The 26,949-nt window shown below is 37.6% G+C and overlaps 1 protein-coding gene across 7 annotated transcripts in view; it reads left to right on the top strand.

Annotated features, from left to right (window-relative positions):
* The window catches only part of Myo61F (Myosin 61F), a 123,083-nt gene extending 96,541 nt beyond the window's left edge, over positions 1 to 26,542 (top strand). For 4 of the 7 annotated variants that reach the window (XM_045727664.2, XM_045727673.2, XM_069321689.1 and 1 more), the window contains 18 exons: positions 4,042 to 4,250; positions 4,796 to 4,975; positions 5,719 to 5,931; positions 6,108 to 6,206; positions 6,454 to 6,614; positions 8,128 to 8,297; positions 9,880 to 10,013; positions 10,289 to 10,456; positions 10,811 to 10,949; positions 11,620 to 11,851; positions 12,058 to 12,288; positions 12,655 to 12,832; positions 14,554 to 14,656; positions 14,901 to 15,028; positions 15,721 to 15,942; positions 21,698 to 21,798; positions 22,143 to 22,245; positions 24,071 to 26,542. In XM_045727664.2, coding sequence (XP_045583620.1) covers positions 4,042 to 4,250; positions 4,796 to 4,975; positions 5,719 to 5,931; positions 6,108 to 6,206; positions 6,454 to 6,614; positions 8,128 to 8,297; positions 9,880 to 10,013; positions 10,289 to 10,456; positions 10,811 to 10,949; positions 11,620 to 11,851; positions 12,058 to 12,288; positions 12,655 to 12,832; positions 14,554 to 14,656; positions 14,901 to 15,028; positions 15,721 to 15,942; positions 21,698 to 21,798; positions 22,143 to 22,245; positions 24,071 to 24,085 — 2,786 coding nt within the window. In that variant the 3' untranslated portion in view covers positions 24,086 to 26,542. Of the gene's footprint in view, positions 1 to 4,041; positions 4,251 to 4,795; positions 4,976 to 5,718; positions 5,932 to 6,107; positions 6,207 to 6,453; positions 6,615 to 8,127; positions 8,298 to 9,879; positions 10,014 to 10,288; positions 10,457 to 10,810; positions 10,950 to 11,619; positions 11,852 to 12,057; positions 12,289 to 12,654; positions 12,833 to 14,553; positions 14,657 to 14,900; positions 15,029 to 15,720; positions 15,943 to 18,897; positions 18,928 to 21,697; positions 21,799 to 22,142; positions 22,246 to 24,070 lie in introns of all 7 variants that reach the window. The other 3 variants (XM_069321688.1, XM_069321687.1, XM_069321686.1) reach the window with 1 other exon arrangement.
* Positions 26,543 to 26,949: the final 407 nt, after the last annotated feature.

Genomic DNA, 26,949 nt, shown 5'->3' with positions numbered 1-26,949 from the left:
CTGCTCATTGTTCGTGTATACCCTGCTCCTCTAATGGCCCCTTGTAGGTGTATACCCTGCTCCTCTAGTGGTCCCTTGTAGGTGTATACCCTGCTGTGTTGGTGTATACCTGTATACCTTGCTCCTCTAGTGGACCCCTTGTAGGTGAATACACTGCTCGGTGTTGGTGTATACCTTGCTTATCTAATGGCTCCTTGTTGGTGTATACACTGCTTCTTGTTGGTGTATATCATGTCCTCTAGTATGGCACCTTTTTCTTGTACTAGGAGGGATACCCCAGTAGTGCATGGGATCCTCTTCCCCCCCCCCCCCCCCCTCCTCTACTTTTCATCTTCCCCATCTTCCTTCTCCCCTCCTACCTCTTCCTCTCACCTCTTCCCTGCTATCTCCCCATTATCCACCTTCCCCCACCCCCTCCAATCTCACATTTCCACCTATCTACATTGACCCGGTTGGACATGGGTCTCTCTCCCCTCTTCCCCCGGCTTGATCCCCATCTTCTCGTCCCCATCCCCTCCTTATCCCACCCTTTGTCCCCCACCCCTTCTCTCTGAAGCAACTGTATGAGGTTTTTTTTTTTTTTTTTTTATTAAGTTATGAGGTACATCTGCATTAGTGCAGCTACCCTAGACTATATGAAGTGGAGTACAGTGTGTCAAAAAAAAAGCTAACTAGGTGATGCTATAAAATCCCCATCACACAGGATGGTTAGTCATACAGAGACATGTGATAGGCGGTCTGCACTGGCAGACTCCGGATGCATTTTGAGGATATCAACAACACAAGATTGAATAAGGTAGCAGTGGTAATACAAGTCCCCATCTCGCAGGATGGTTAGTCATACAGGGCCATGTGTTTAATAGCCTGCACTGGCAAATTTTGGGTATACTGTGAGGATATCTTCAAGAATACGAGAGTGAATAAAGTAATTGCAAAGCTCCAGGTACCTCATGCCAACTGGTCTGAAAGGTCTAATAACTGGGCATTCAGTGATGTAGTGCGGGAGATCATGCCGTAGTTCCTGCTCACAGAGTTTGCAACTGGAGTGCTCAGGATTGGGAGACCCGTCACCTGCAGCCACCTGCCACAGGTAACGGTAACCCAACCTGATCCTTGCAACCACTGTGTCGCACAGTCTAGTGGACGTTTTGTGCTGTCCATAGATGTAGGTTTCAGATCTGAACAAATCATAGCTTTTTATACTAGTACTTTCAGGTCGTTGGGAGTCAGTAAGTTCTTTCCTATCAGATCTGAATGTTTGGACCAATACAGTTTTGACAGCAGAGATGGGGATACCTAGATCTAATTCAACTTCAAACTTGTTACACGCTAATTTGGCTGCAATGTCTGTCTCATTATGATGGGTTATATTTATGTGTGAAGGTATCCATACAAAGGAGATTCGAGACCCTTTACTCTGTTTATCAATTAGGTCATTTATAATTGGGAGTATTAGGTTCTTGCTGTCGATCTTCCAAGAGAAGTTTTCGATTGCTTGAAGAGCAGACTTTGAATCGCAGAATATTATTCCTCCTCCAATGTTTTTTAATGTACTGGTTGCTAAATGTAATGCTGCTAGTTCTGCTTGTGTGGAGGTCAGCCAGTTGTTTAACCTGACACTGACAGACTTTGTGCAGATATTATTTCTATAAAACCTACATGCCGCTGCAGTCCGTCCAGTAGAAGACTGGACTGAGCCGTCGGTGTAGACACAGTGCTCGTGAGATCTTAGACTCGATGGAGGAGGCAATTGTTTCAAGAGTGACAGCTTTGAGTAGAGCAAGATTCTCATTATCTTTCTTGGGGACAGGTGTGTATGATACTTGAATGGTGGGGTACAGATAAAGAGGAATATCAGAGACTGGTAGATTGCACTTAAAAGGAATGTTAAGTTTAATGAGATTGTAAGTATTGTTTCTCAGCCAATTATCATAAAAGGAGTGAGTTGGTATGTCGGCACCAGTCAAAAGAGTGTTAACAGCACTAAATAATTTGTCTCTGAGCAATGCAGGAGATGTAGGATCTCTCATGACTTTAAGACAGAAGGTAGTGTTAACTTGCATTATTCTCTCTAGTATGGTTGGAAACTTCAGTTCTTCCCTCATGTTGATGATTCTTTATTGTCGCTAAAAACTCTAGGGAATCACACCAAATATTTCGCTTGTCACTATAAATGGTAATATTTCTTAAAGCATTTTATCTTTGGTCTATCCCAAACAGCCTGCCCCAAGTACGTGCACTCTCTCCACCCTGTGCAGGTCTAGGACCCCTGCCCTCTGGTGGCCCTGTGCGGGTGTAGGATCCTCTCTAAACAAATGCATCCACATTTAATAAAATTGTTAAAAATTCAAATTCGATGCAACAGATTATCCTGGGAGGAAAATTTATGAGTGGCTTTAATGCATTTCAAGTGTTCATTGGTCATTACTTAGTCAGGTGTCTAATCCTAAATGTATCTCGTCGTCCAAAGATTGTCATAGCAACTACTTTCTCAAATGTACAATACAGAAAGAGACTGACCCAGAAATGTTTGTTATTGATTTAACCCTAATGACATGATTGAAAATATAAAAAAGAACCTAACCTGACCTGTCCAAACACTCCTAGGCCAAATATATGCTATTTTAAGGATAATATAATGTGCCATACTAGGCTTTGGAATGTTTAAGTTTGGGCTTTTGGTTTCCCCCCTCTACAAAATTATTTGTACCAAAAATGAACATTGTTGGCTGCAAATCCATTGTTGCACATTCAGCCAAATAGTTGCTGTAAGTACAGTATTATCTGTTTTGGAGGATAGGTTGCCTAAATGGCATTGTTCTTCCTGTGATGTACCTGGAGAGATACCTGGAGTGGGTCTTGGTGGATATTTTACTCCCAGTTCTTGACTTGGACTTGATTCAACAGGCTGTTACTTGGAGCAACCCACATGCTCATGTATACACTACAGCCTGGTTAGTTTGGGACTTTTGCAGGGATGTATTATTTTTTTCTGAGACCACTTTTGTTCTGGCAATATTTATTATGTTCGCTGGGAAGGTGTTGAATAGTCATCAAAATGGCAGGAGTATTACTATGAATAAATGGATAAATGATTTCTCAGTTGATAACTTTTACTTTCGGGAATCATGTTGTAAACCAATTTTTTTCTAAAATTATTTGCATTTTTGCTGGATATTGTTAGTTTTTTTTTTATACATTAGACCAGGTACTGAAACTCCTGTAGTTGGTTTCTTGATGACCTGGAGCATACCTGGAGAGAGTTTTGGGAGTTCTTTTACGCTCCAAGCCCGGCCTGAGACCAGGCTAAAACATCATCCTCCTGACTGGTTTACATCCAGGTCCCCTGTGACTGCTAGGTGTTCAGGGGGCAATCGGTGAAGGATGGCTACCTTGAGGTGCTTCCGGGGCTTAGCGTCCCCGCGGCCCGGTCTACGACCAGGCCTCCCTGGCTGTACAGTATCTCTTCATGAGCTGTGTTCATCCCACCAGTATCTCTTCATGAGCTGTGTTCATCCCACCCAGCCAGGGCCGGAACAAAGGTGGACTTCTTCAAAAAGCAATTACCGGTAGATGGGTTCATGCAAACAGTGCCAGACCAACCTGGTTGTAGTGAATATCTGGACCTGCAGGTCCCTTCAAGCAACAGCTTGTTGGATCAAGTTACCACAATTCGAGCCTGGCTCCATGCCAGGTTTGGAGAGTAGAAACACTCCCAGAACCCTCTCCAGGTATGTTCCAGACCTCCAGCCAAATAGATCATTGAGCTACGAGAGAAGTGCATGAAGACTCTAATTACTACACCACAAGGTAATACCAGAGCATTAAGTAGTCATTAAAGGTGCACTCTCCCTTTTATTATTATTATTATTATTATTATTATTATTATTATTATTATTATTAACCTTTTGAAGGGTGTTTATTCTTAAGAGCTTAAGATTGTCAACTCAAAAGTATGTTCACTGAAAAATACACACCACAGTGTAGTGTCTTACCCTCAGGCATAGAAATGTAATGTTCCTTTATAATGTCTCAATATAGGCGAGTCAGGTGCGGGCAAAACTGAAGCTAGTAAGCAAGTGTTGAGGTTCCTGGCAGCGACATCACTCCACCGGAGAGAAATGGACCGTGTGCGCGATCGCCTTCTACAGAGTAACCCACTGCTTGAAGCCTTCGGCAATGCCAAAACCAACAGGAATGACAACTCCTCTCGCTTCGGCAAATACATGGACATAGAGTTCAACTTTAGGGTGAGAGTTACATAGACAAGTCATAGACTTACGGGCAATATAGGGATTTACACTTCCAGACATAACCTAGCTTTTCTTTAACTTAACCTGACAAATGGTCCTAGTTTAAATCAAGATGTAGTGTACATGTATTAATTAAAATCCAATGATTATACAAAATATTAAGTATTGCCCAGTTCATTGTCAGCAATTGTACCTGCACATTTTATACTTCAATTATTTTTATAATTTGTAATTGTTTTCTCCTTACTGGTATTAAGAAAAATAAGGTAGGTTTAATTATTCCTTAGTCATAGCTACTGCTGTTTTCACTGTGGTATGAAACTTTAGTTATATTAGTGTTGATTGATAAGGCTGGTATCTAGCATTATGGTTTTTAAAGTACTGCATTTTCAACCAAAGTTTGCACTTAAGTGCTAAAATATACTGTATATTGTGCACATTATCATAACCAAGTAAAAGAAATGTGTACAGAAAACAGCCTATTTGATGCAAATAAATTAAAAAAGGTCACTTACCAATAAGTGTGTTAATTTGTTTACCAGGGGGACCCAGTTGGTGGCCACATTCTGAACTACTTGTTGGAGAAGTCACGTGTTGTTCACCAAGAGAATGGCGAGCGTAATTTTCACATTTTCTACCAACTTCTGGCTGGTGCTCCTGATGAACTTTTAGAGAAACTCCACCTGCAGAGGGATGCTAATGAATATTTCTACCTAAAGCAGGTAATGACCTAAATATATACATAGATTTTAAAGACAGTTGCATCACAAGCTCCTGTTTTAGAAGTTAATTTAACACAAAAAATATATATATAATCAGTCTTATGTATTTATAGAATTGGTAGCCATTTTATTCCTCTACATTACTATTAGCAGTAAATTGTTGTAGTATATAACTAGCAGTTCTAGTGTATAACTAAGCTCTTTAGGATGGTACTGCATTAGGGAAAGTATTACTTGCTCTCATAACTGAATTACAAAAAAAATTATGCTCTTAGAACTGCAGAAAATAATTACATGCATTATCAGAGAATCATAACACATTTGCAAAATTGATTAACCCCTCCACTGCTCTGCATGTTATGATATTCCTGGATGCCTGACTGACTTACATTTAGCTGTCATTAATTTTTATTTTTGTTTTATAATCCGACAGCTATGACCTCGTTAATGCAATAGGTATTGGAATAAAATCAATCGGTTTTTCTTAAGGACAAAATCATGTAATAACAGCTCACTGTGCCTCTTAAAGTACACTAGTTTCATTTTTATTAAATTGCTTACAGAAGTTAAGATAAATTTTCAAGGTTTACTTCCGAGTCTTAAGCTTGTGAAGGTATAGAAAATAGCCCATAGCATGCTTCTTTATAATAGTAGACTTAAAAGAAATTATCTTATGGTGTAAATTAGAACCTTGCATGGCAATGCAAAGAAAATAAATTAACAGTACTTGTAACTATTTTCAGGGCAAAAACTGCACCGTAGATTCTGTTAATGATCGAGCAGACTTTGAAGCAGTTGACCATGCCTTGGACATCCTCTCTTTTACAACTGATGAACAGGAGGCCATTTGGAGTGTAGTGGGAGCCATATTACACTTGGGTAATGTCACGTTTAGAGCAGATGATGATGGACTTGCCAGGGTGAAAGATGAAACGCCTGTCAAATACTGCAGCAAGGTAAGATAAAAGGAAAAATATATGTATGTATATTTCATGTTAAATATTTTACATTTCATTAATATTTTTTCTTATATAAATGAATGTGTGAACACTAGTATGAAGTAATTTTGAGAATTATGTTTTTGGAAGTTGTAGGAATATTTCCTTGCAATGCTCAGGGTTTGAAATTTTAGTTGATAGGTTGTGAGGAGGATGAGCTTCTAAGGGCTCTAACTCACCGCACCATTGAAGCGCGCACAGATGTTGTCACTTCCCCACTAAATCCAGAGCAGGTATGGTGCACAATCATTCAATTGTATAAAAAGTTGCTATTAATTTCAAATATCTGCACTGTTGAATATACTGTACTGTAATTTGAAGTTAATATCCACCTCATTCTACATTCTTTCGAGTGTGACAGTTACAAAGTATTGCTTCATTGATACTGTACTGAAATAAATATTTATGCCAGCAGAGGCTTCTGAAGTTTGTTTTGCATTTACTGATCCTTTTAAGTACTACATTTTAATATTTATTCAGGCTGTTTATGCAAGAGATGCTCTCGCAAAATCAGTGTACGAGAGAGTCTTCAATTGGCTGGTGATCAGATTGAATCATTCTCTTGAGACCCCAGAATCTGGAAGGAAGACTCTTCTTGGAATTCTTGACATCTATGGTTTTGAAATCTTTGACAAGAATGGGTAGGTAAATTTGTACAAAGTATATTGTGTTGTGAAATAACTTTCAATTGAGGATGGTTTTAGATTATGTACTGCGAGAGAAGTGATAAAGAGGATAGTAGAGAGAGGGAATATATGGTTTTCAGTAATGTGATATGTAGTTTATTTCAGTAGCATATATTAGACCTATATAATATCAATCCCTTCTAGTGTCATAAGACATACCATTCTTCTTGTGACCCTTGTAGGATGCAAAAGGAAAATTAACAGAAGCTTTATTACTTTTAGTATTTTGCATTAAATATGCAGTACTATAAAGACTCTACATAACTTCTCCACATATTGCTCTCAAATGGTCTCATTAACCTTCCCTGGCTACACTTGCCGGCTTGCTCTTGGACCACATTCCTGGTCTACCCCAGACCACACACAATCCATATCTTATCTTATAACATCCTTATATCCTTTAACATCCTTATAACCTACAGTACCCTCAGAACCCTTGGTTAGTCATTACTTTCACCATTTGATACTTTAGTCAATTATGTTGAGCCATCTCTAGCCCAAGCTCTGCTCTGCTCTTGACTGCACAATACTCTCAAAACGTCATCTCGCCTGATCTCCATCTAAACACACACACACACACACACACACAATTAGTCCTAGGCACCCAACTCTCGTACTCTCGCTCAGTCACATCTTATTGTGACGCTGTGGTATAGCAAATCCTCCAAAATCCCTCAGGGACGGCATGCTCACCTATATGCCTGTGAGACACCCAGTGTGATCACTGATCACACTGAGTGTGCCAGATAGGGCAATGGTGATCACCATTGCACAATATTGCAGTGACCTCACCAATCTCCACTGTAGCAACCATGTGCTGAGGATACTCCTTGTAGCATTGTGCAATCTATTATTCCATTCCAACCTATTTCATTCATTCATTCTTTCATTCAATTGATAGAAGTGTATCAATCTATTCACTTCTGCTTATTCATATTACAATATTTTAATATCTAGTATGAATAATAGTTTAATATGAATTTCTTTAGATTATGAAAATGTTCATACTAGAATATTTAAAGAGTGCAAAATATTTTAGTATACTGATTTTCAGAGGCTTGCTTCTGGAAGAAAAACTGTTAGGAAGAGGGGGGGGTTGAGATGCTATTTTTCAATAAATTTGCACGCATCAAAGGAGGTACATGTAATAAATTAATTTATTATGTGCAGTTATGTTGGCAAGTGTGCACTGATAAATCATAATTAATTTTTGGGGAGAGGTATATATACTTTACACAATACTTTTATAGTATAAAATGTTCCCTAGGATTATGCCAGCGAGTCTTTCTGCAATAAAAAAGTTTTGCGCTACTGTATTATGATTTTCATGCATATAATAGCCATATCGTTAAAATTATTTATCCTCAAAAAATAAGATCAGGAAATATAGCGGTGCACAAAATTGTGATATATGAAAGTTTGAGAGCAAAGACTCTCAATTTAATTTGCATGTTTCATATGTTTTCAGGTTTGAACAGTTCTGCATAAACTACTGTAATGAAAAACTACAGCAAGTTTTCATTGAGCTGACTCTGAAGAGTGAACAGGAGGAATACTACAGAGAAGGAATAGAATGGGAAAAAGTTCATTACTTTGACAACAAGATCATTTGTGATCTGGTGGAGGAAAAACACAAAGGTAATGGATACGCCTTGTTTTAGTGATGCTCTCACATTTTCAAACCTGTAGTACCCTATGTCTACCTGTTGTATACTAAGACTTTGCAAAGCTATTACCATGCATAGTGGGTTCGGGCAGGTCCGTTGGCTAACAAATAAGTGTAATTATAGGTACATTGTAACAATTTTAATTCTCATAACTACCTCGGCATAAAGCTTTAAAATGTATTATACTGATAAATTTGCATCTTCATATTGAAATGTGCTACCCACTTGTCTAGTATAAGATACTGAAAGTATTAGTATCACAAATTGGGATACTACAAAGGACTTAATTATTTCATTGTTCTACTTTTGAATAAAGTATAGGTTGGACAATTTTTAATTCATTAGGGAGCAAGTTCTATATACTGGGTCTCTTTATTTGTATGGCAGGCATGTTTTCATAGATTGTCTGACTGTGGAAACATCAGATTTATTTCTGGTGTGATGCTCACAAGTTATATTACTTCTTTCTAGGAAGTTTCAAAATGGGATTATATTTTATTAATAAGATTTTGTAAATGTAAATAACACAAGAATGTGTGAAATGAGTGTGCTTAGCATGTTCAGGAATTTAAACAGAATGGTCGTGTGTTGTCTGAGGATAGTTTGTAATTTTTAGAGTTTTTAGCTGGTTATGAGTGGGAGCTGACTCGTATGGGCCAATAGGCCTTCTGCAGTTACCTTTATTCTTATGTTCTTATGTAATAGTTCTTATAATTGGTCCTTTGATGGTGGCTTCATTTACTCCACTGTCTCCCTTTCTTATCCTTGACTAAACCATTTGTAAAGATGATGTACTTGTAATGTAGGGGTGAAAACGGTAAACGAAAGCCTAGATAGACAGATCTTGGGTGTACCAAAGTGCATCTGGCTTCGTGATTATCAAATGGGCATCAGCTTAAAAAAAATATATATATATATATATATATATATATATATATATATATTTTTATTTATTTTTATATATTTGGTTGACAAAGGCTCTAACAGGCCGAAACGTTCACCTCTCTTTCCCATTTCTTTGTGGTTTTTCCGCATATATATATATTATATAATTATTCTATCTGCAGATTTAATTGTACAATATGGAGTTTTGTGGGATGGACACACACAAGTTGTAGAGCCCATAGTATGTTCAACATTTCAAACAGGACTAAAGCTAACAAATAAAATATGATAATTCTAGGTGTGATAGAACATGATTTTTAAAACCCTTGTATGAAATGCAAAAGATAAAAGATGACAGCCTATCATAATATAAAAATCAAGATGATAGGTATTGATATCTAATTCAAATTGTAGTAATTTACATTGATGGGCAACTACAGTAGAAACTCAAATGTGAAAATAAAATGTTCTTAAGTAATATTCCTAAATTAGATTTAGGAATATTAAAAAGAATTTTAGTACCTTAAAAAAGAATCTAGTGCCATCTTTTCTAGACACTTGTCATTTTCTATGATGGTCAAAATACAGTACGCTCTGAATCACAATAAATAAATGCTTTTGTAGTTAATTTTACGTACTGTAAAGTAATAATCTTGTTTGTCTTTTAGGCATCATCTCGCTGTTAGACGAGGAATGCCTGCGACCTGGAGATGCAACAGATTTAACTTTTCTGGCTAAAATGAATTCCCACCTGGCCACCCATAACCATTACTTTAGCTACGAGACCTCTGATAACAGTAAGGTAAACACGACTCTTAATTATTACTTTTTGGAAGTCATACAAATTTATAATTAAATTTCATCAGATGTGAAAATAATAATAAATTCTCAAAACCTGCTTTCTCTTACATAGCTTATTTACTCTAATTTGTTTCAAATGGTTTGTATAATTTATATGGAGCCAAGTACCTAAGTATTCTTGACTCTCCCAAAGAAGGTTTGGCATCACTCATAACTTAATGCAACCTTCTTAAAAGATGATGGTAGCGATAATTTTCCTCTGAAAACCTTTTGCAGGTCAAGAAAACAATAAATAAAGATGAATTCCGATTACGGCACTACGCTGGTGAAGTTGCATACAGAGTTCAAGGCTTCCTAGACAAGAACAATGATTTGCTCTTCCGTGACCTGAAGGAGGCAATGACTCACACGACTAACTTGATAATTACCAATGTGTTTCCCAAGGTAATAATTTGGTAATACTGAATTTTGTGGTATGAATAAGACTTTAGTGTTTCAAGATTAGTATAGACATGTGGAACTAGTGTAGTGGGCCATGAACTGGTGCTACTCTGAAGTTATAGCCAAAGAAAATGCTGCAATGAGAGAAGGGGCTGATGTTGCTCCTTCCTCTTTAGGGGTGTTTACAAAATACTGTAATTGGTTAACTTTTATGTGATAGTATTAACTGTATTCATTTCATTATAGGAGGTATTGCAATTATATTACTGCTGGTAGTTCTGAAACTGAGAAATTATATTATAATTTCATCCTAGAATTTGGTATAGGCTCTGTTAGCTAAACTATATATTATTTTAGGATGAATTGTTGAGAAAGAAGAGGCCTGACACAGCTGCCACGCAGTTCAAGAACAGTTTGTCAGGCTTGATGACCATTCTCATGAGCAAGGAGCCTTCTTACATTCGCTGTATCAAACCTAATGATAGCAAAAGATCACGTAAGTGAATATATCTTCTACTTAATAATAGCTTTTTTAAATTAATGAAGGGACTTTGAAATATTTAACTTAATAATTCTTTGAAAGACATCATTGAAGAAAGTACTGTAGTTAAGATGTATATTTTTTTTTAATAAAAGCCAGGCAGATAATATATATATATTTTTTTTTAAGTACTTTTATTATCTGTTCAACTATGGACTAATCTTGCTTTTCACCTTCTCTTCTGTTTAGGGCTTTCTGTGCATTTAAGTGCTTTGTTCTCCAATTTGTCAATTCACATAGATCATGCTACCAATGGACTATATGAATGATCCTCTCTCCTGTGTTCTCCCCTTCTGTAGACCCATCTCTTACTTCTCCTCCACTTCATATTAAACTATAACAGTCGTTAATGGTGCTAAGTGGGTGCTCCCCAATTGTCTTTTCATTATGTAAAGTGTTCTGGATAAACGATATACATAATATTGATGGTTCAGAATTTTTTCTCCCCCTTGTATGTATTACATGCTACTTCATAAAGCATCTAGCTATAGTGTGTCCCTGCCACGGTGGTCCTTTGTTACCCATGCACTTTAAGACCCCTACCTATTTGACCTTTTTGGATATATTTATGTAGTCCTGTTGATTAGCCACTTTTTTTTTTTATATAATTTGCAACACTTTTCAGATTTCTTTGACGAGGAGCGTGTGAGCCATCAGGTTAAATATCTGGGTCTGATGGAAAACTTGAGGGTGAGACGAGCAGGATTTGCTTACCGCCGTGCTTATGAGATTTTCTTGGGTCGTTACAAGTCGGTTTGTCCTGCCACTTGGCCAAACTATCATGGGTCAGCAAAGGAAGGTGTGAAGGCCATAGTTCAGCATCTTGGTTATCATCCTGATGATTACCGCATGGGAGAGTAAGTCAGGCGTAGATGACTTCTTTTTTTGTTCTCACTTGCATAATTTTAGAATTTACTTTAGTATTCAGTCCTAGTTAAATTTTATTGTATAAATTCTAGCTTTAATTTTTACTTTATCCTTGTGTCTCATTGTATTATTTAATTATAATTCTTTAGTTTGTCATTATTTATTGTAAATAAAGTTAAATGTTTTCATTTGCAAGGACCAAATTGTTCATTCGACTTCCAAAGACACTTTTCCTGACTGAAGATGCATTCCAAAAGCGAAAGGTAGAATTGGCCACTATGATCCAAGCTAAGTGGAAGGCTTTTGTGCATCAGAGACGATACCAAAAGATGAAAGCAGCTGCAATTGCATTGGAAAAACACTGGAGACGTGTGATGGCTCAGAGGTTGCTCGTGCGTAGAAAATGGGCAGTTGGAGTTGTAAGAGCGTAAGTTTTAATTCTGACATTTATAGACTTGAGGATAATATAACCTTAAACATTAGTGAGCTCGTCTCTGCAAACCTCTTGGAAAAGATAAATTGTAACTCTTGTTGGAATATTTTTTAAGTACTGGCCTGAGAATACAGTATTTGTAAAAATATTTTGCCAGCTCATTATTATTGTTTGCTGATCACAAAACTTTTGGTCCATTTCAACTTAAAAGAAAACCACTATTTAGTAATTGGGTCCATGTGAATCTTGTCTTTTCAAGTGTGAGTTGACTGTATTGTTAAATTGTAGAGTGAGTGAGTTGACTTGAGCAAATATTTAACATAGCATGACTTTGTTATGAATTGCTAATATTTTTAATAGGTTCGTGAAGGGCTTCATCACTCGTAATGAACCTGTCAACCCCATCAACGCTCGGTTCCAACAGTTGGTCAAGTGTGAATATTTGCTACGACTAGCAAAGGCACTGCCAACCAATGTATTGGACAAAAGATGGCCAGATGCACCAACCCCCTGTCTTGAGGCTTCATCAATCCTTCACGTAAGTGGTATAGTAGTTTCTTGTCTTTGTAGAATTTTAATGTTCCGTAGATTTTCCGAGAGCACGTTTACATATTGTGGTTGGTAAAACCTGTTGTGACATATTGTTACAAATAATATTTTTAGTGTAATTTGTTCCATTTAGTACAAAGTGTTTTTTTCTTGTCTTTTGTTTACTTACCATTTTTCAGTAATCTGGGTCACTTTTTTATTCGACTATTTTCCACATTGTTTTGTGGTACTTTGCATCTAGGCTGCCTTCTCTTTGAGAACATTTTTTTTTTTTTTTTTGAGTGAAAAGTAATGCTGTAATAATTGATCAAGAAGTTGCATTTTGCTTAAGTTAGTGTACAAAATTGACTGCATCAGAGCCTTTAGTTACATAAAATCTTTCCAGACATTTGAGTTGCATTTTGTGTGAAGATATTTTAAATATCATTTTAAACTGAAGATTAACATTACATTTGTTTATCACATTAGCGAAGCAATTACAACTTGCTTAAGAATGTGAAGTTAAGGATTTTATACATGGTATCAAGCATTTAGAATAGGCAGTATTAAGAAAGTGTTGAGTTCAAGGACAAAGTGTAGCCGAGAGAGTCCCCAGATGGTACTGCAGTTGTAGCATAGCCTGAGGAAAGAACCAGCCATTGGAGACTTAAAATTTTGCATTCATTCATATATTACCATTACCCTAGTTCTTGTCTTCAAAGGGTTTGGAGGAAAATCTTATACAGTACAGTGTAGTAAAATTCATTCACAGTATGTAGCCTCATAAGTTAAGCTACCACTTAATTAAATGTACTATTCTCTAGTTTATTTAGTGCTAATGGATTACCTTATCAGCTCCTTCATTTAATTGTGGTCTCTTAACGTTTGTATAACTGTATTTTACCTTGCACTGCATCACTTGATTTACTTTTCCATATTTTAACATTATAGTTTAAGTATTTGTTGCCTTAATATAATTTTCCTACTATTCAAGTGTACTGCTCTTTTGATATATACTGTATATTGAATTTTATTGTTTAGAAATGGGCAGCATTGTGATAAGCATATTCATGCTTTAGCTTGAGAAAAGTTGTTAAATGGAAGATTTAGACTGTATAGTATATAGAAATTGGTAATGATTAAAATAGTCACAAAGCAGGCACAATAAGTATGTTGCTGCAATGGTTTGCAAGACAAAAAAGGATGCCATATTTCATTAGTGTTTGATTTTTAAATTATGGTATGTATCATGTACTTTGTTTACTGCAAGGGGTTTGAATATTTATTGGTGCCACATGGTTCAGATTATAACCTATTTGTCGGTGTATCATCCCTCAACATCTCGGTGAGCTATAAGGTCACTAAATTGGTTACTTGTATGGAACAAGTGCTCATTCCTCAACTCAAGTTTTCCTATCTACCAACAGCACACTTATCAGACCAGCTGTGGTGTAGATAAGTTTCCTTGCATATTTACTGCAGAAGTTTAGTTAATTTATTATGCACCCCATACTCATCCTGTGGGCAGTAGTGGAAAAGGTTAGATGCACATAATGGTCTCGGGGACTTGACCCCAAAATTCATTTAGCTAAGCAAGTTAGTCTCGAATTAGTTACAAAAGTTCAATGCACATCATCACATGAATAATGGGCTCAACATGTACTCTCTTGTTCTACCATAATTGTTTAATAAATACTGTAGTATTTTTTATAACCAACTTTTTCCTCTTAGAACCTTCACCGCTCTTACCTTGCACGAAGATATGTGAAAGCTCTTCAGCCAGAGAAGCGAGCCATGTTCGAGGAGAAGGTTTTGGCTGAGCAACTTTTCAAAGGTGAGGCTGTAGGATTTGACTTATAATTTTAGGGTCTTTGCTTTACATTACTAAATGTATTTGCTCTACCTAAACACAGCCCTTTTCAATGTGTACTAAATGCACTATTAAAATTACTATAAATACAGTAATTTCTTCTTAAATATTTTGGTAATATGGTAAATTCTTTATAAAATTATATTTGTATTTTGCTACTGTAGTAATTATTCAGTTTGTTCATAATGACACTTTATTCCATTATCAGGAAACAAGGCCAGCTACCCTGAGAGTCTGCCAAATTGGTTCGTAACTTCAAGACTGGATACAGTGTCAGAAAGCTTGAGGAAGACGTCGTTTGAGGAAACAATCAAGATGGCAGGAGAGAAAACAAAGGTAAATTCATTTTTTTTTATTAAATGGTAATACAAGTAATGGCTTTATATTTTCATTATATTATGATTCAAGTATTTTTCTTGTATGAATGTTACCTGTGAGTGTGTGGCTAGCCTCACACTGCCTTAGTGTGAGGCTAGTTGCCTCTCTAACCAACTGCTAATGTTTTAAGTATAGTATTCTGTATTTGATAGTTTTGTGTTGATGTATTTTGTATTTGCTAAAAAGCTGTAATATTGAATGAAGTAACTGGGCAACCTAGTTGTGTATTGATGATGGATTGAAATCTAACCCAATCTCATAATCCACATTTGAACCATCTCATGATCTCAATTTTACAGTACTATATATTGGATTGGATTCTCCATATATTTTGAAGACTTAATTCTGTCCTCTATTCTAGCAAAAAACCCTTTTCTCTCTCTCTCACACACACACACACACATGCAATTTTACTTCTCTAACCCAATTTTTCCACATTCATTCCACACCAATCCAGGTATGTTAGTAAAGATTAAAAGCGTGTTAATCCCATTCACCGGAGATTATTTAACACAATCGCTCCTTTTCAGCAAGTGGTTTTACTTATTGGAAACTAGGAATACATATCAAATGTAATGTTTCACAGTGCATTTGAATTATAATTTGTGTGTTTATAGCCCCATCAGTAATACTCTTTCTTGGCACTCTAGTACTGTATACCATGTACGAAGTATGATCGCCATGGCTACAAACCTCGGGAACGCATCATGATTCTTACATCTGGAGCTCTCTACCTACTAGAAGCTAAGGAAAATAAGCTGAAGCAAAAGCATCGATTTTCGTTGAAGGAAGTGCAAGGTCTCCACGTGTCTCCTAACTCCGACAATCTTCTGCTAATTCAGATTCCCGTTGAAAATGCCAAGAGAGATAAGGTATGGCATCCCCTTGTATATCTGACTTTAGTCAATAACTGATGCTGGTTTGATTATTTTTAGATGAGAAATATTAAGCAAATACTATTGTATTAGCTACATGAGGTTTATAATGCAATCCAGTACAGTACTTAATTTTATAATTGATAATGTACCATGTTGAAATGTACCAAGACTCAATAGTATATTATTATTATATATTATTGATTATTATTATATAGTATATTATAGTAGTCAAATCCAACTTTCTTCAGACACACGTCAACAACTTGGTAAACGTCCATTAGAGAAAGTGGGTACAGTACTTTAACATTAATATATTAAATTATATTTCATGTTTTCTTCAATGTTGCCCTTAATCTTCCCTGATGGCTTACTAATTTCTAAATCTTGAAGGCTTATCCTTTGCCTGAAACATTTTTTCTCCTATTTCTACTTTGCCAGATGATGACCAATGTATTTTCCCATAATTTTTGGATAATCAAACTAGGATTTAGAGAGTATCTCCGGATCAAATTATGCTGATGGTGCCCCAGCATTGTTCTCCTGAAATAACCCTTATTCTGTCCTTCTGTATTTGTGTGTGTGTGTGTGGAAGCAAGCCATTACCTATCCCCTTTCTTGAGAAAGGAAATAGCTTTGTGTCTCATTAAATTCCTATGCTATGTACTCTCCCAAATGAAGGCTGTTAACATTTTTAGGCTGGATATAGTATGGTCACACTTACTGATCTCTGTTCAAAACAAACCAATGGAATAATTAACAAAGCACTATAACTATAGATGTAAAGGTAACCTGAGTATATGGCATTGTGAACAATTATGTAAGATATGCAAATCTGTGAGTTGTAAAATGTGTAGTGTAGACTAAGGTATGATCATGTTGAGTGTATTAATGTTGCTAATAAAAGAAAGTGCTTGAATTTGAAGGATAGAGGAGAGGTGTACATGCCTAGTTGTGCTTGGCTTGCTTGCCTAGTTGTTCCTAGTTGACCTCAGTTCTTCAGCCCCACCTCTGGCTGTCAATCAGCTGGTGTACAGGTTCCCGAGTCTGTTGGACTCTTATATCTACCTTTAAAACTGTGCATGAAGTCTGCCTCCACTAATGCATTCCATCTGTTAACAATTCTGAAAATTCTTTCTAATGTCTGTGGCTCATATGGCTCTGTGGCCACCTAATTCCTCTGAGATTCAGTAGTAGTCGGGGAAAGTCGAAAACTCCAGTTTGGTAGCAGGATGTTGCTTCAGGAAATTTTCCTTAAGACCACTCAATAGCTTAGTTGATAGAGCTTTGGTCTCAAACGCTTGGGGTTCATCGTTCGAGTCTCCTAGAGCCCTGGTGAATGGAATCTGTGGCTCACTTGGGTACTAAGTTACCATCTGTGTTCCCTAGTTCGTGTACCACCCCCCACCCGTGCTAAATAGTTTATCTACCCTATCAGTTCAAGAATTTTATAGGTGATAATCATGTCTCCTTGGCTTTCAGTGACGTGAGGCTTAATTCAAATTGTCTTTGTAGATCATTCCTCTCAGCTCAGGGACTAGGCTGGTGGTATACCTCTAAATGTTGTCTAACTTTGTGTTTGACTAGATATGTACTCAATGCTGGAGCTTCATACTTCAGTATTGGTCTGGCATATGAGGTATACAGGATTCTGAATGATTCCTTACATAAGTTTTTAAAGGCAGTTCTTATGTTGAGCAGCCTCACAATTGCCCACTGATATTCAATTGATGACCCTGGAAACACAAACCGAAACTGTCTCTATTTTCCGCTTGTAACAACTTGTAATAAAGTTGTTACATCTTGGCTTAACGTGTTTATGACGTATTGGAACGTTGTTACAACTTGATATATTGGTTGTTATAACTGGTTAGGTGGTGTTAAAACTTGTTCGAACGTTGTACCAACGTCGTAGTTTCGGTGTGTGTTTGGAGGGGACGGCTTCAGGGGACAGATTGGGCGTGATTTCAGTCCCCAGATGTTTCTCTTCCCAATTCCTGGATGATTTAATTTCCCAATTGGTTCCTTGTATATGGCCTCCTGCTTCCTACACCTACTGTATGTTACTTGACACTTGCTTGAGTTCAACTGTTGAACTCTTGAAGCCATTTGTTGAATGTTTTGTTTGCAAGTTGATGCAAAAGTTGCTGATTAGGTGGGCAGATATACTGTACATTTGTTAGTTGAGAAAATTGGTAATTCTTATTTTGTTCATGCAAAGTCATCATCCCTCTTACCTAAACTGACTGACAACTCACTTTTCAACACTTATCACTTCTGCGACTTCGTCTAATTGCCCTTTTCCCCCTTCCCCTTCACTCCAAGACAAAATTACCTACAATAACCTAGCATCCTTTCCTGACCAAAATGAACTCGGCTGAGCTTAACCTAGGACAGTCTAGAATTCCAGAATCAAGTGTATTTTATGGTCCTCTTTACTAGTGTAATCTAATACTGTATATGAAAAGTAAAAATAGTAGGCAATGTCTTTTGAAACTACAATTTTGATGGTAAATGGATAATTTTTCAATTTTGTGAGAATTTCCGACATACTTCTTAGCACAATTAGAATAAATGAAAAGCAAGTGATGCAGGAATTAGTAACACAGCCGGAGAACCAAGACCAAATGATTTATCTTCATGTTTGTGGATATAGTACGTTGTTATAATCCTAAATGTTGCTTCGACTTCTGTATACCTAGGTACTGTATGTTAATTGGATTTCTTGTAGTTTTAACATTAGCTCAAAATACTACTTGCAGGATCTTGATGCATTTTTAATATGTAACATTTGAGTTGATGCAAAACTTGTAGCAGTACTGTAATAGGTATTGCTTGTGCCTTGCTATCTCAATGTCCAATAGTAATGTGAAGACATACTTATGTTAAATATGTTAATTCTTCAATAATTCTTGTACTAAATTTGGTTCATACTTCTATTGCATGCTGTAGAGTGCAGGTGCTAGTGACCCTAACCCAAAGGTAAGAATTAAGTGTCCATTATATGCACAACGTGACAGATGAGCACTCTCACATTGAAATGGTTGTTGACTCGATAGTTTAAGCAATGAACTTTTGGATTGTGTATTCTAAGGTGATTGTTTTAAGTGTGCTTATCCAGTTTCATAAGGAAAATATTTTCTTGATAAAAAATAAATTCATTGAATTTAATTTCATTACTGTAATAAGATAAAAAAGTCTTGACCATTTGCCACCAGGTATTTTTTTTCATCTAGTTTCTTTTGGTGTTGGGAGGTTTTGCAGGGTCTAGTTTATTGTCAGCAAGTTACTGATGGCATCAGTGACATTGTAATGGGTGGTAGGGTGGGGAGTTAACACTCATATGGTGAGCTTGAACCAGGGATATTTAGGCTCATCAGATGGTTTCTAAAGGGGTTTGTTGGTGTTGGTTTCCCAATCTTCAAGTATCCCAGTACATTGCACTCATATCCGGAAAGTGTTGGACAGGGACTGGAATGTTGCAGCTCCTGTTTGTAGATACATTGTGCCTTGTATAAGTGGCCAAAGATGATCCCCTCAAGCCCCGATTGATTCCTGACTTGTCAAGAATCAATGCTTATATTTCTTGTCCTTCATTTCACCTGACCAACATGCCTTTGGCTTGCCATATGATATTAAACCCGGTGTGGTTTCCCTGCCTCTCAAGGATGTCTGTTAGAACTTAAGGATTTGTCCTTTCAGGATCCTGGCCATCACAACATTCACAAAGTTTACTTGTTATTTTACAGAAGCTTTTTGCATGTGGGTGTCAGTCCTAATGTACCTCAATGACTGGTTATTGTGATCCTCTATTGATTCTCTGCCATCTGACTAGGGCAGATGGAGTTGGATTGTTCTTAGTCAGTTTTGCAAACTGCATCTCATTCACTCATTCTAAAGCAGGCATACTTCCCATTTTTGGATGATGAAGCACTGGCTGTCATGTTGGAACATGGACCATATTATAGGATGCTTGAACATTGTACTCATTTTATTTCCTCAGGGTTGACTGTGGCTGAAGATTCGATACTGTCTAAGCTTCTCGGGTTGGCAGGTTTTTTTTTTGCCAGCTCTGGGTTCTTCTGTTTTGCAGATGTTCTTTTGGGATTCCTTCTCCTCTGTAGTGGCTCCTGGTTTCGGCACTTGCTGACACTTCGCACACCAGGCAACGACATTGCCTCCCCCCCCCCTCTTTTTTTACTGCAGCATTAGAGCCCATGGGTTCTAGAGGTTAACCATATAATTACAGCTTGGTATTTCCCTAACTTGCCTTATCTTTGGCATTAGTGTGTAGCACTGGGGTTGTTGATCGTGCATTTGATGCTGGTTGGTGCATATGCTACCAGTTATAATTCTCCTGTCCTCTTGGACCCTGGTTTCCATGTTTCTAACACAAGTAGGTTCCCTATCAGTTTTCTCTTCCTGTAGTTAGTCCTTTAACATGGGAATGGCTTTGAAATGGGTGTAGTGTAATGACTCAGTTCTGTTCTAGTTACTCAGCTGCTGCAGTTTCCACCCTTTTTGCTCCCTTTTCTCTGTGCTTGTTAGTGGTCTGCTTTATGTGGGGTTGCTGGCTCCTCCAACCTTGTTTGGTGTTGGTATCTTTTGTAACAGTAGCATAGCACTCATTGGCTTTACTTGTGTAGTTAGCAATTGCAAGTGGTGGTGAGGATATTGTTTCCTCTACCAAGCTGGTCACCAGGCAGTGGTTTGAGTTAGATTCTTCGGTCTCCCTTTCACCGATTTCCTTTACAAGACCATTTGCTAAAATGCTTGTTGAGGGAAAGGGGGCAAAACCATAATAGTCTAGCCTGGGGATAAGAGTCCTAGGTAACCTATATTGGCTTTAGCTTGTAAAGCATCTGTGAATGATCTGTGAACTAGCTCGTAGAGTAGTGTTTCAGCATTAACAGCATTACTCGAAAAACTCCCTTGGAGGCATTATTTCCTTAAACAGTGACACAATTCATTTTTGTGTTTAATTTTCGAGAACCAAATGAAAATAATGTTTTCAGTTTAGTTACATAAATTTAATTGGAATTTTGTCATGTCAGCAAATATGGTACTGTAATAAGAACTACAAAAAAATCATTTCAATTTCCTCACAATGCAGAAGTTGAAGACTGTTAAAGCACATTTTAATACAATTATTGGACATATCCTGATACATGGCAATAGTGTGAACACTTGATGCACTGCTTTTTTTTTTTTTTTACAAATTATGCACTCTTTCTGTGACTTGATGCACTTTTTTTTTTTTTTTTTTAAATTGTGGTACATACTTGCAAGTTAAATACTGTGTACCAAATTTCTTGATAGACATTTGTTGGCTGTATTTCGGATATTCTGTGCACTGGGAATTCTTTTGGCCTGATTGTTGGCCCACATGTTGGGGCCACATTTACACCCAAGGAAAGCACTGGGTTAAAACTGAAGTGCTGCATCAAAAGGCTCGAGTATGATAAAATTATATACTGTATTTTTGTGTGTGCTTTTAAATGCATTTTAAGGTTGCTTACATTGCTCCTGCGTGTCGGACTGCCAAAGGGGGAGCAGCTAGAGTCCAAGCACTACATATAAATCTTCATTTGAATAGATATTTTGTATAATTAAACTCAACACAAGGACCAAGAATTATTTTTTAGATAAAGAGTTTGGAAAAAATATTTTACAGTATTTTAGAAGTTGGTTGTACCTGGAATGTTTTGTATGCTAGGGTTATGAAAGTTGTTAATGTTCTCCCATCTTGCAGGGTGATCTAATCATTAGCGTGCCAAATGTGATAGAAGCTGTGACCAAGATTGTATCAGTCAGTGACAGCCCTGAAGTTCTCAAAATTGCAGAATCTGAGAGGTAAGGCCAGATGTTTTGTTTAAGGTATCTGTTTGAGAGTGTATATAATACCAGTTATTTTATGTGAAGATTCTTTGAGCCCATAGGTCAAGTTTTGTTATCTTTTTGGATAAAAGTGTTAGTGATGTACTGAAGTTTGTAAATAGTTCACTAGACTAGTGAAGGGCATTAAAATCAGTGTGATTGTGTCATGGTCACCTAGGGACTGGGAAGTAAATTATGATGGAGTATTTTTCTTATGGTGCACATGTTAATTACAGCAGTTTTGACACATTTTCACCATGAATACATTTATTTATACAAATAGGATACTTTGATGTGTTTTTTTTTTTTTTATTTTGCAGCATTGGTCACACTATGAAAAATGGCAAGCAGGGCACAATTATGCTTGACACCGGGTCATCTGTCACTACCATCAACAAAAACAAAGAGGGTAAATTATTAGTGGTAAGTGTTTATTTTAATGCCTAGGTTTTGTTAGTAAACAAGAATGTAAAATGAAATTTTAATGATTTCTGAAAAGATTTCTTTTCAAAAATTTTGCACTTGAAAAGCATTGGAAATTCTGAATATCTTTGTTTAATTTGTCTAAACATTCCTAAAACCATTAGACCATATTCTTGAAACTACTATATACAGAGCACCACTTGGTTTCCAAACTTTAGTTATCCGAAACTTCCAGTTTCCCGATTGGGGTTGGGGAGTCATGCTACCCGAACAAAGTTCGGGTAGGAAGGGGTCCGCCAAGCGTCACGCCGGCTTGTGGTGGTGGGTGGGCGATGGTCCAGTTTGCCCACTGTGACTTCACAGATTCACGGCCTATTATTCCTATTATTTTGAATTGCCATAAGGCTGGAATGTTCATTCTGTGCTTTTGTTTTACATATCTGCACAACCAAGAAACATCTGTGCACCATGTTGGCTCCAAATGCACGCATTGCGTCAGTGATGGCTGACTGGTGGGTGGATGGACGATGGAGCTTAGGTGGGAGGCAGTATGAATGAGGGGGGGGGGGAGAATCAGTGAGAGAGGGGGGGGAGGGAGATGCTAGGAGGGAGGGGGAGGTAGGGAGAGATGTTAGGAGGTAGGGAGAGATGCTAAGAGGGAGGGGGAGGTAGGGAGAGATGCTAGGAGGTAGGCAGGAAGGGATGGAAGTAGTGAGAATTAGGGAGGGAAAGGCAGGCTGGCAGGCACAGGCAGGCTAGCTTGCAGGCAGGCAGGCTAGCTTGCAGGCAGGCAGGCTAGCTTGCAGGCAGGCAGGCAGGCAGGCAGGCTAGCTTGCAGGCAGGGAGTGAGTGGTAGTCACGCGGTTGAACCGCGTGACCTTGAGAGATGAGATGTAGGGGGGCGGGTGGTTTGTTGGTGGTGGGGGTGAGACCGGCTCATTGCCGAAGATAAGCCTAACACACACTACCCATTAGCATGATGGCAGGGAGGGAGGGAGGGAGGAAGGCTGGCTGGAAAGGAAGCAGGCTGCCAGGCTGGGAAGGAGGCAGGCTGGGAAGGAGGCAGGCAGGCAGGCAGGATGTTCCTGCAGGCTGGCAGGATGTTCCTGCAGGCTGGCAGGATGTGCTTGCATGCTGGCAGGATGTGCCTGCAGGCTGGCAGGATGTGCCTGCAGGCTGGCAGGATGTGCCTGCAGGCTGGCAGGATGTGCCTGCAGGCTGGCAGGATGTGCCTGCAGGCTGGCAGGATGTGCCTGCAGGCTGGCAGGATGTGCCTGCAGGCTGGCAGGATGTGCCTGCAGGCTGGCAGGATGTGCCTGCAGGCTGGCAGGATGTGCCTGCAGGCTGGCAGGATGTGCCTGCAGGCTGGCAGGATGTGCCTGCAGGCTGGCAGGATGTGCCTGCAGGCTGGCAGGATGTGCCTGCAGGCTGGCAGGATGTGCCTGCAGGCTGGCAGGATGTGCCTGCAGGCTGGCAGGATGTGCCTGCAGGCTGGCAGGCTGGCAGGAAACATCCAGAGGATGTTTGCCAGACGTCTTAATAATCAGTTAGGAACAATTAAGGACTTTTATAATGCGGATCAGGACTTCACTTATTGACGAGTACAAACAAAACACGGTTGCATTTACGCCATGAACCTGACGATTTTTTCCCTAGAGTTTTTTTCATAAATTTTTCGGAAAAATTTCTTTTTACATTTCTAGTTTATTTTTTCCCCTCTATTTCTCGTATACGAACTTACATGTTAACCGACGGGTCTCGTCCCCAAGGGGTTCGGAAACCAAGTGGTGCTCTGTATTTATATTTTAAACTTTTTACTTTACAGCTGGCTGGACATTGAGCAGCATAGAAAATGTGGTGAAAAAATTGGCACAAGATAACATAATGAGAAGTGGGAACGTCAAGATTAATGTGAACATATTTTTTGGCGGAGGTATTCCCTTGTGCCCAATAATTTGAAGTTTATGCTTGGACCTCGGTCAGTCTTGTATGGCAAGCTGACTTGGAAAGGAAGATGGGTATTAAGTACTGGTAAATAAGTGATGGTAGGTTTATTTGTACTAAAGCATTATTAGTTTTGAAAAGTGACTTCACTTCTATTTTGAAGTCCTAGTTGAACAAATGTATATTTTTTTATTGATTTTAGCTAAAACTTTAAAGTTTCTTGTAACGTTGCTTTTAACGTTTCTTTTTTCTTTCTACGTTGCTGTAGTTCGTGGCTTGAAATTATGGTTTTTTAATCTGCACTGGCATTATATGCCCGAAAATTTTGAAAGAGCATTTTGTATACTTCAGCTTGACATTTAATATTGAAATGTAAACAGTTTCATGCAAATCTGTGTGCTCTTTAACTCTTGATTATTAATGTGTGAAACAGCTGTATTGTAACTTATTTTTATATTTATTTACTAGTCATAAAGATTGTTTAGTCCTTATACTGTGATATATGTAGCACAGTTCATGACGGTTTGTGTTCCAAGATGCCATTAATTTAGATTGCAGTGTACCTCGAAGCCTGGCAGTACCAAGTTTACTAGAATGGCATACTTCGGTGTTATCCTCTGATTGTATAAGAAGAATCAAACAGTTCACATGTTGGAGAACCAACATAAAAGGCATCATGTGCAGCTGTGAATTCTGTACATAAGGTGTATTATGGTTTTAATTGGAAGTTCTCTTATGGTTACTAAAATTTGTATAGTGCAAACATCTTGACCCTAATTTGCAACATAATTTTTAATGTATGAAAAGCTGCAATCCAAATCTTGCCTATCTATTGGTGTACTTAAGGAACATTTCAAACAATTCAATTTTTTTTTTTATACTGGCTGGACAAATTATCCTTAGCAAGTGATGTTAATCCTTGGAACAACCAGAAGGTACTGTAATCACACGGTAGTCCTAGTCCCGCCAGTAAACATGACTAAATAAGAATGTGTTATGTGAAGTTTAAACTGTATAGCGTTTCTATCCATTCTTGAGCATGTGTCTGTCTGTGGCAGTAAACTTCTGTTGGTGTCTTGTTCATTTATTCAAGTGAATACTTTGGTATATTTTGAACTTGGAATTGTGCTTTTGATAAAGTTAAAATGGAAGAATTTTTGAATTTCTCCTGCATTTTGAACGAGTAGTCATACAGAATCTTAGTATTTTTTTCCTAAATATTCTTCACTTGAAGGAATATTCACAATGAGTATGGAAAATCGTGAATGAATTTTGGTTAATATGTAGATTATCGATACTTTTTTCATGACTTGCAGTTGTATATTAGCTTTTTAATGAGTTAAATATGTTTATAGTGTCCAGTACTTAGACGAAAATTCTGTTTGAGTCCTTGTTTTATGTGCAGGTAAATGATTGTACTTGTACATGTACATCAATTTGTTTGTATTATGAAATGATGAGCAGTAGTACAATTATATTTTCGGTATCATTCCACATAAATGTGTTATGACAGTACTGTGAACTTTTGTGTTACTGTAGCAGTTTTGTCAGGACATTAATTCATAAATTTAACAAAAAAGTTCATAGTAGAAATGTTTATAATGACTGTTAAAAAGAAGTCTTGTTTTGGTGCTCGCTAATTTTTGGTTGTTTTTGTTACTCTGGCCATAGCTGGCCCTTATTTTGCATTTACTTTGGTTGGACTTAATGTATTCTGGAAATTTGCATTATGCATTTACTGTATTGTGTTATAAGACTAGGCTTTTATTATAAAAACTTAGAATTGCTTTTGTGTACAGTATCAGGAATATTGATATGATTGACAACTGCTGAATATCTTATGTGGACCAATGGTTTCCTTGTGTGGAATACCACCATTTTTCATTATTGAAATACAAGCGTTATATTACAGGTAATACAATCAAGTTTTCAAAATGTCGGTAACTTGTGACAAATGTATAGTGTATAAGTATTAAATTTTTTTAATGTGTACATTCACCAACTAGAATCTTAGCTGCATTAGTTACAAAAGTTGTATATTTTACCTTGCAAGATTTGCATAATTTAGTTGCAATACATAACACATCAAAAACCATAAGAATTCCTAATGTGTACTATATTCATATTTTAAAATTGATTTTCAACATAATTTTTACAAATAGTTTTAAACTTAATTTTCATTTTGCTTTTCTAATACTTTTTATTACTTGTAATACAATGTGCCTTACTACTATCTAATGCATTAATATTCTTGAGTTTGCTTGCAGTTGCTGAAGTGAGAAACAGTGTAACTGTTGTTTAATTTTATGTGCCTTATGTGCCAAGAATGTACAAGATATGAATTAGAAGTAATTTTATATTGTATTATTTCAAACCTTTAATTATTGCTAATGATTCTTGAGGTTATTTTGAGATGATTTCGGGGCTTTAGTGTCTCCGCGGCCCGGTCCTCGACCAGGCCTCCACCCCCAGGAAGCAGCCCGTGACAGCTGACTAACTCCCAGGTACCTATTTACTGCTAGGTAACAGGGGCATTCAGGGTGAAAGAAACTTTGCCCATTTGTTTCTGCCTCGTGCGGGAATCGAACCCGCGCCACAGAATTACGAGTCCTGCGCGCTATCCACCAGGCTACGAGGCCCCCCCCTGATGATATACTAGTCTTAAACTAGTTTGAAAACTAAAAGCATCCCATACTGTAGAGGTTTGTCACAGCCAGTGCTTAAACATGATGAAAAGTTTGTGCTTTGGTAGTCATGTCA

The sequence above is a fragment of the Procambarus clarkii genome, chromosome 10 (genome assembly GCF_040958095.1).
Source record: "Procambarus clarkii isolate CNS0578487 chromosome 10, FALCON_Pclarkii_2.0, whole genome shotgun sequence".
Classification (NCBI taxonomy): Eukaryota; Metazoa; Arthropoda; class Malacostraca; order Decapoda; family Cambaridae; genus Procambarus; species Procambarus clarkii.
This window is presented reverse-complemented; position numbering and strand designations above follow the sequence as displayed.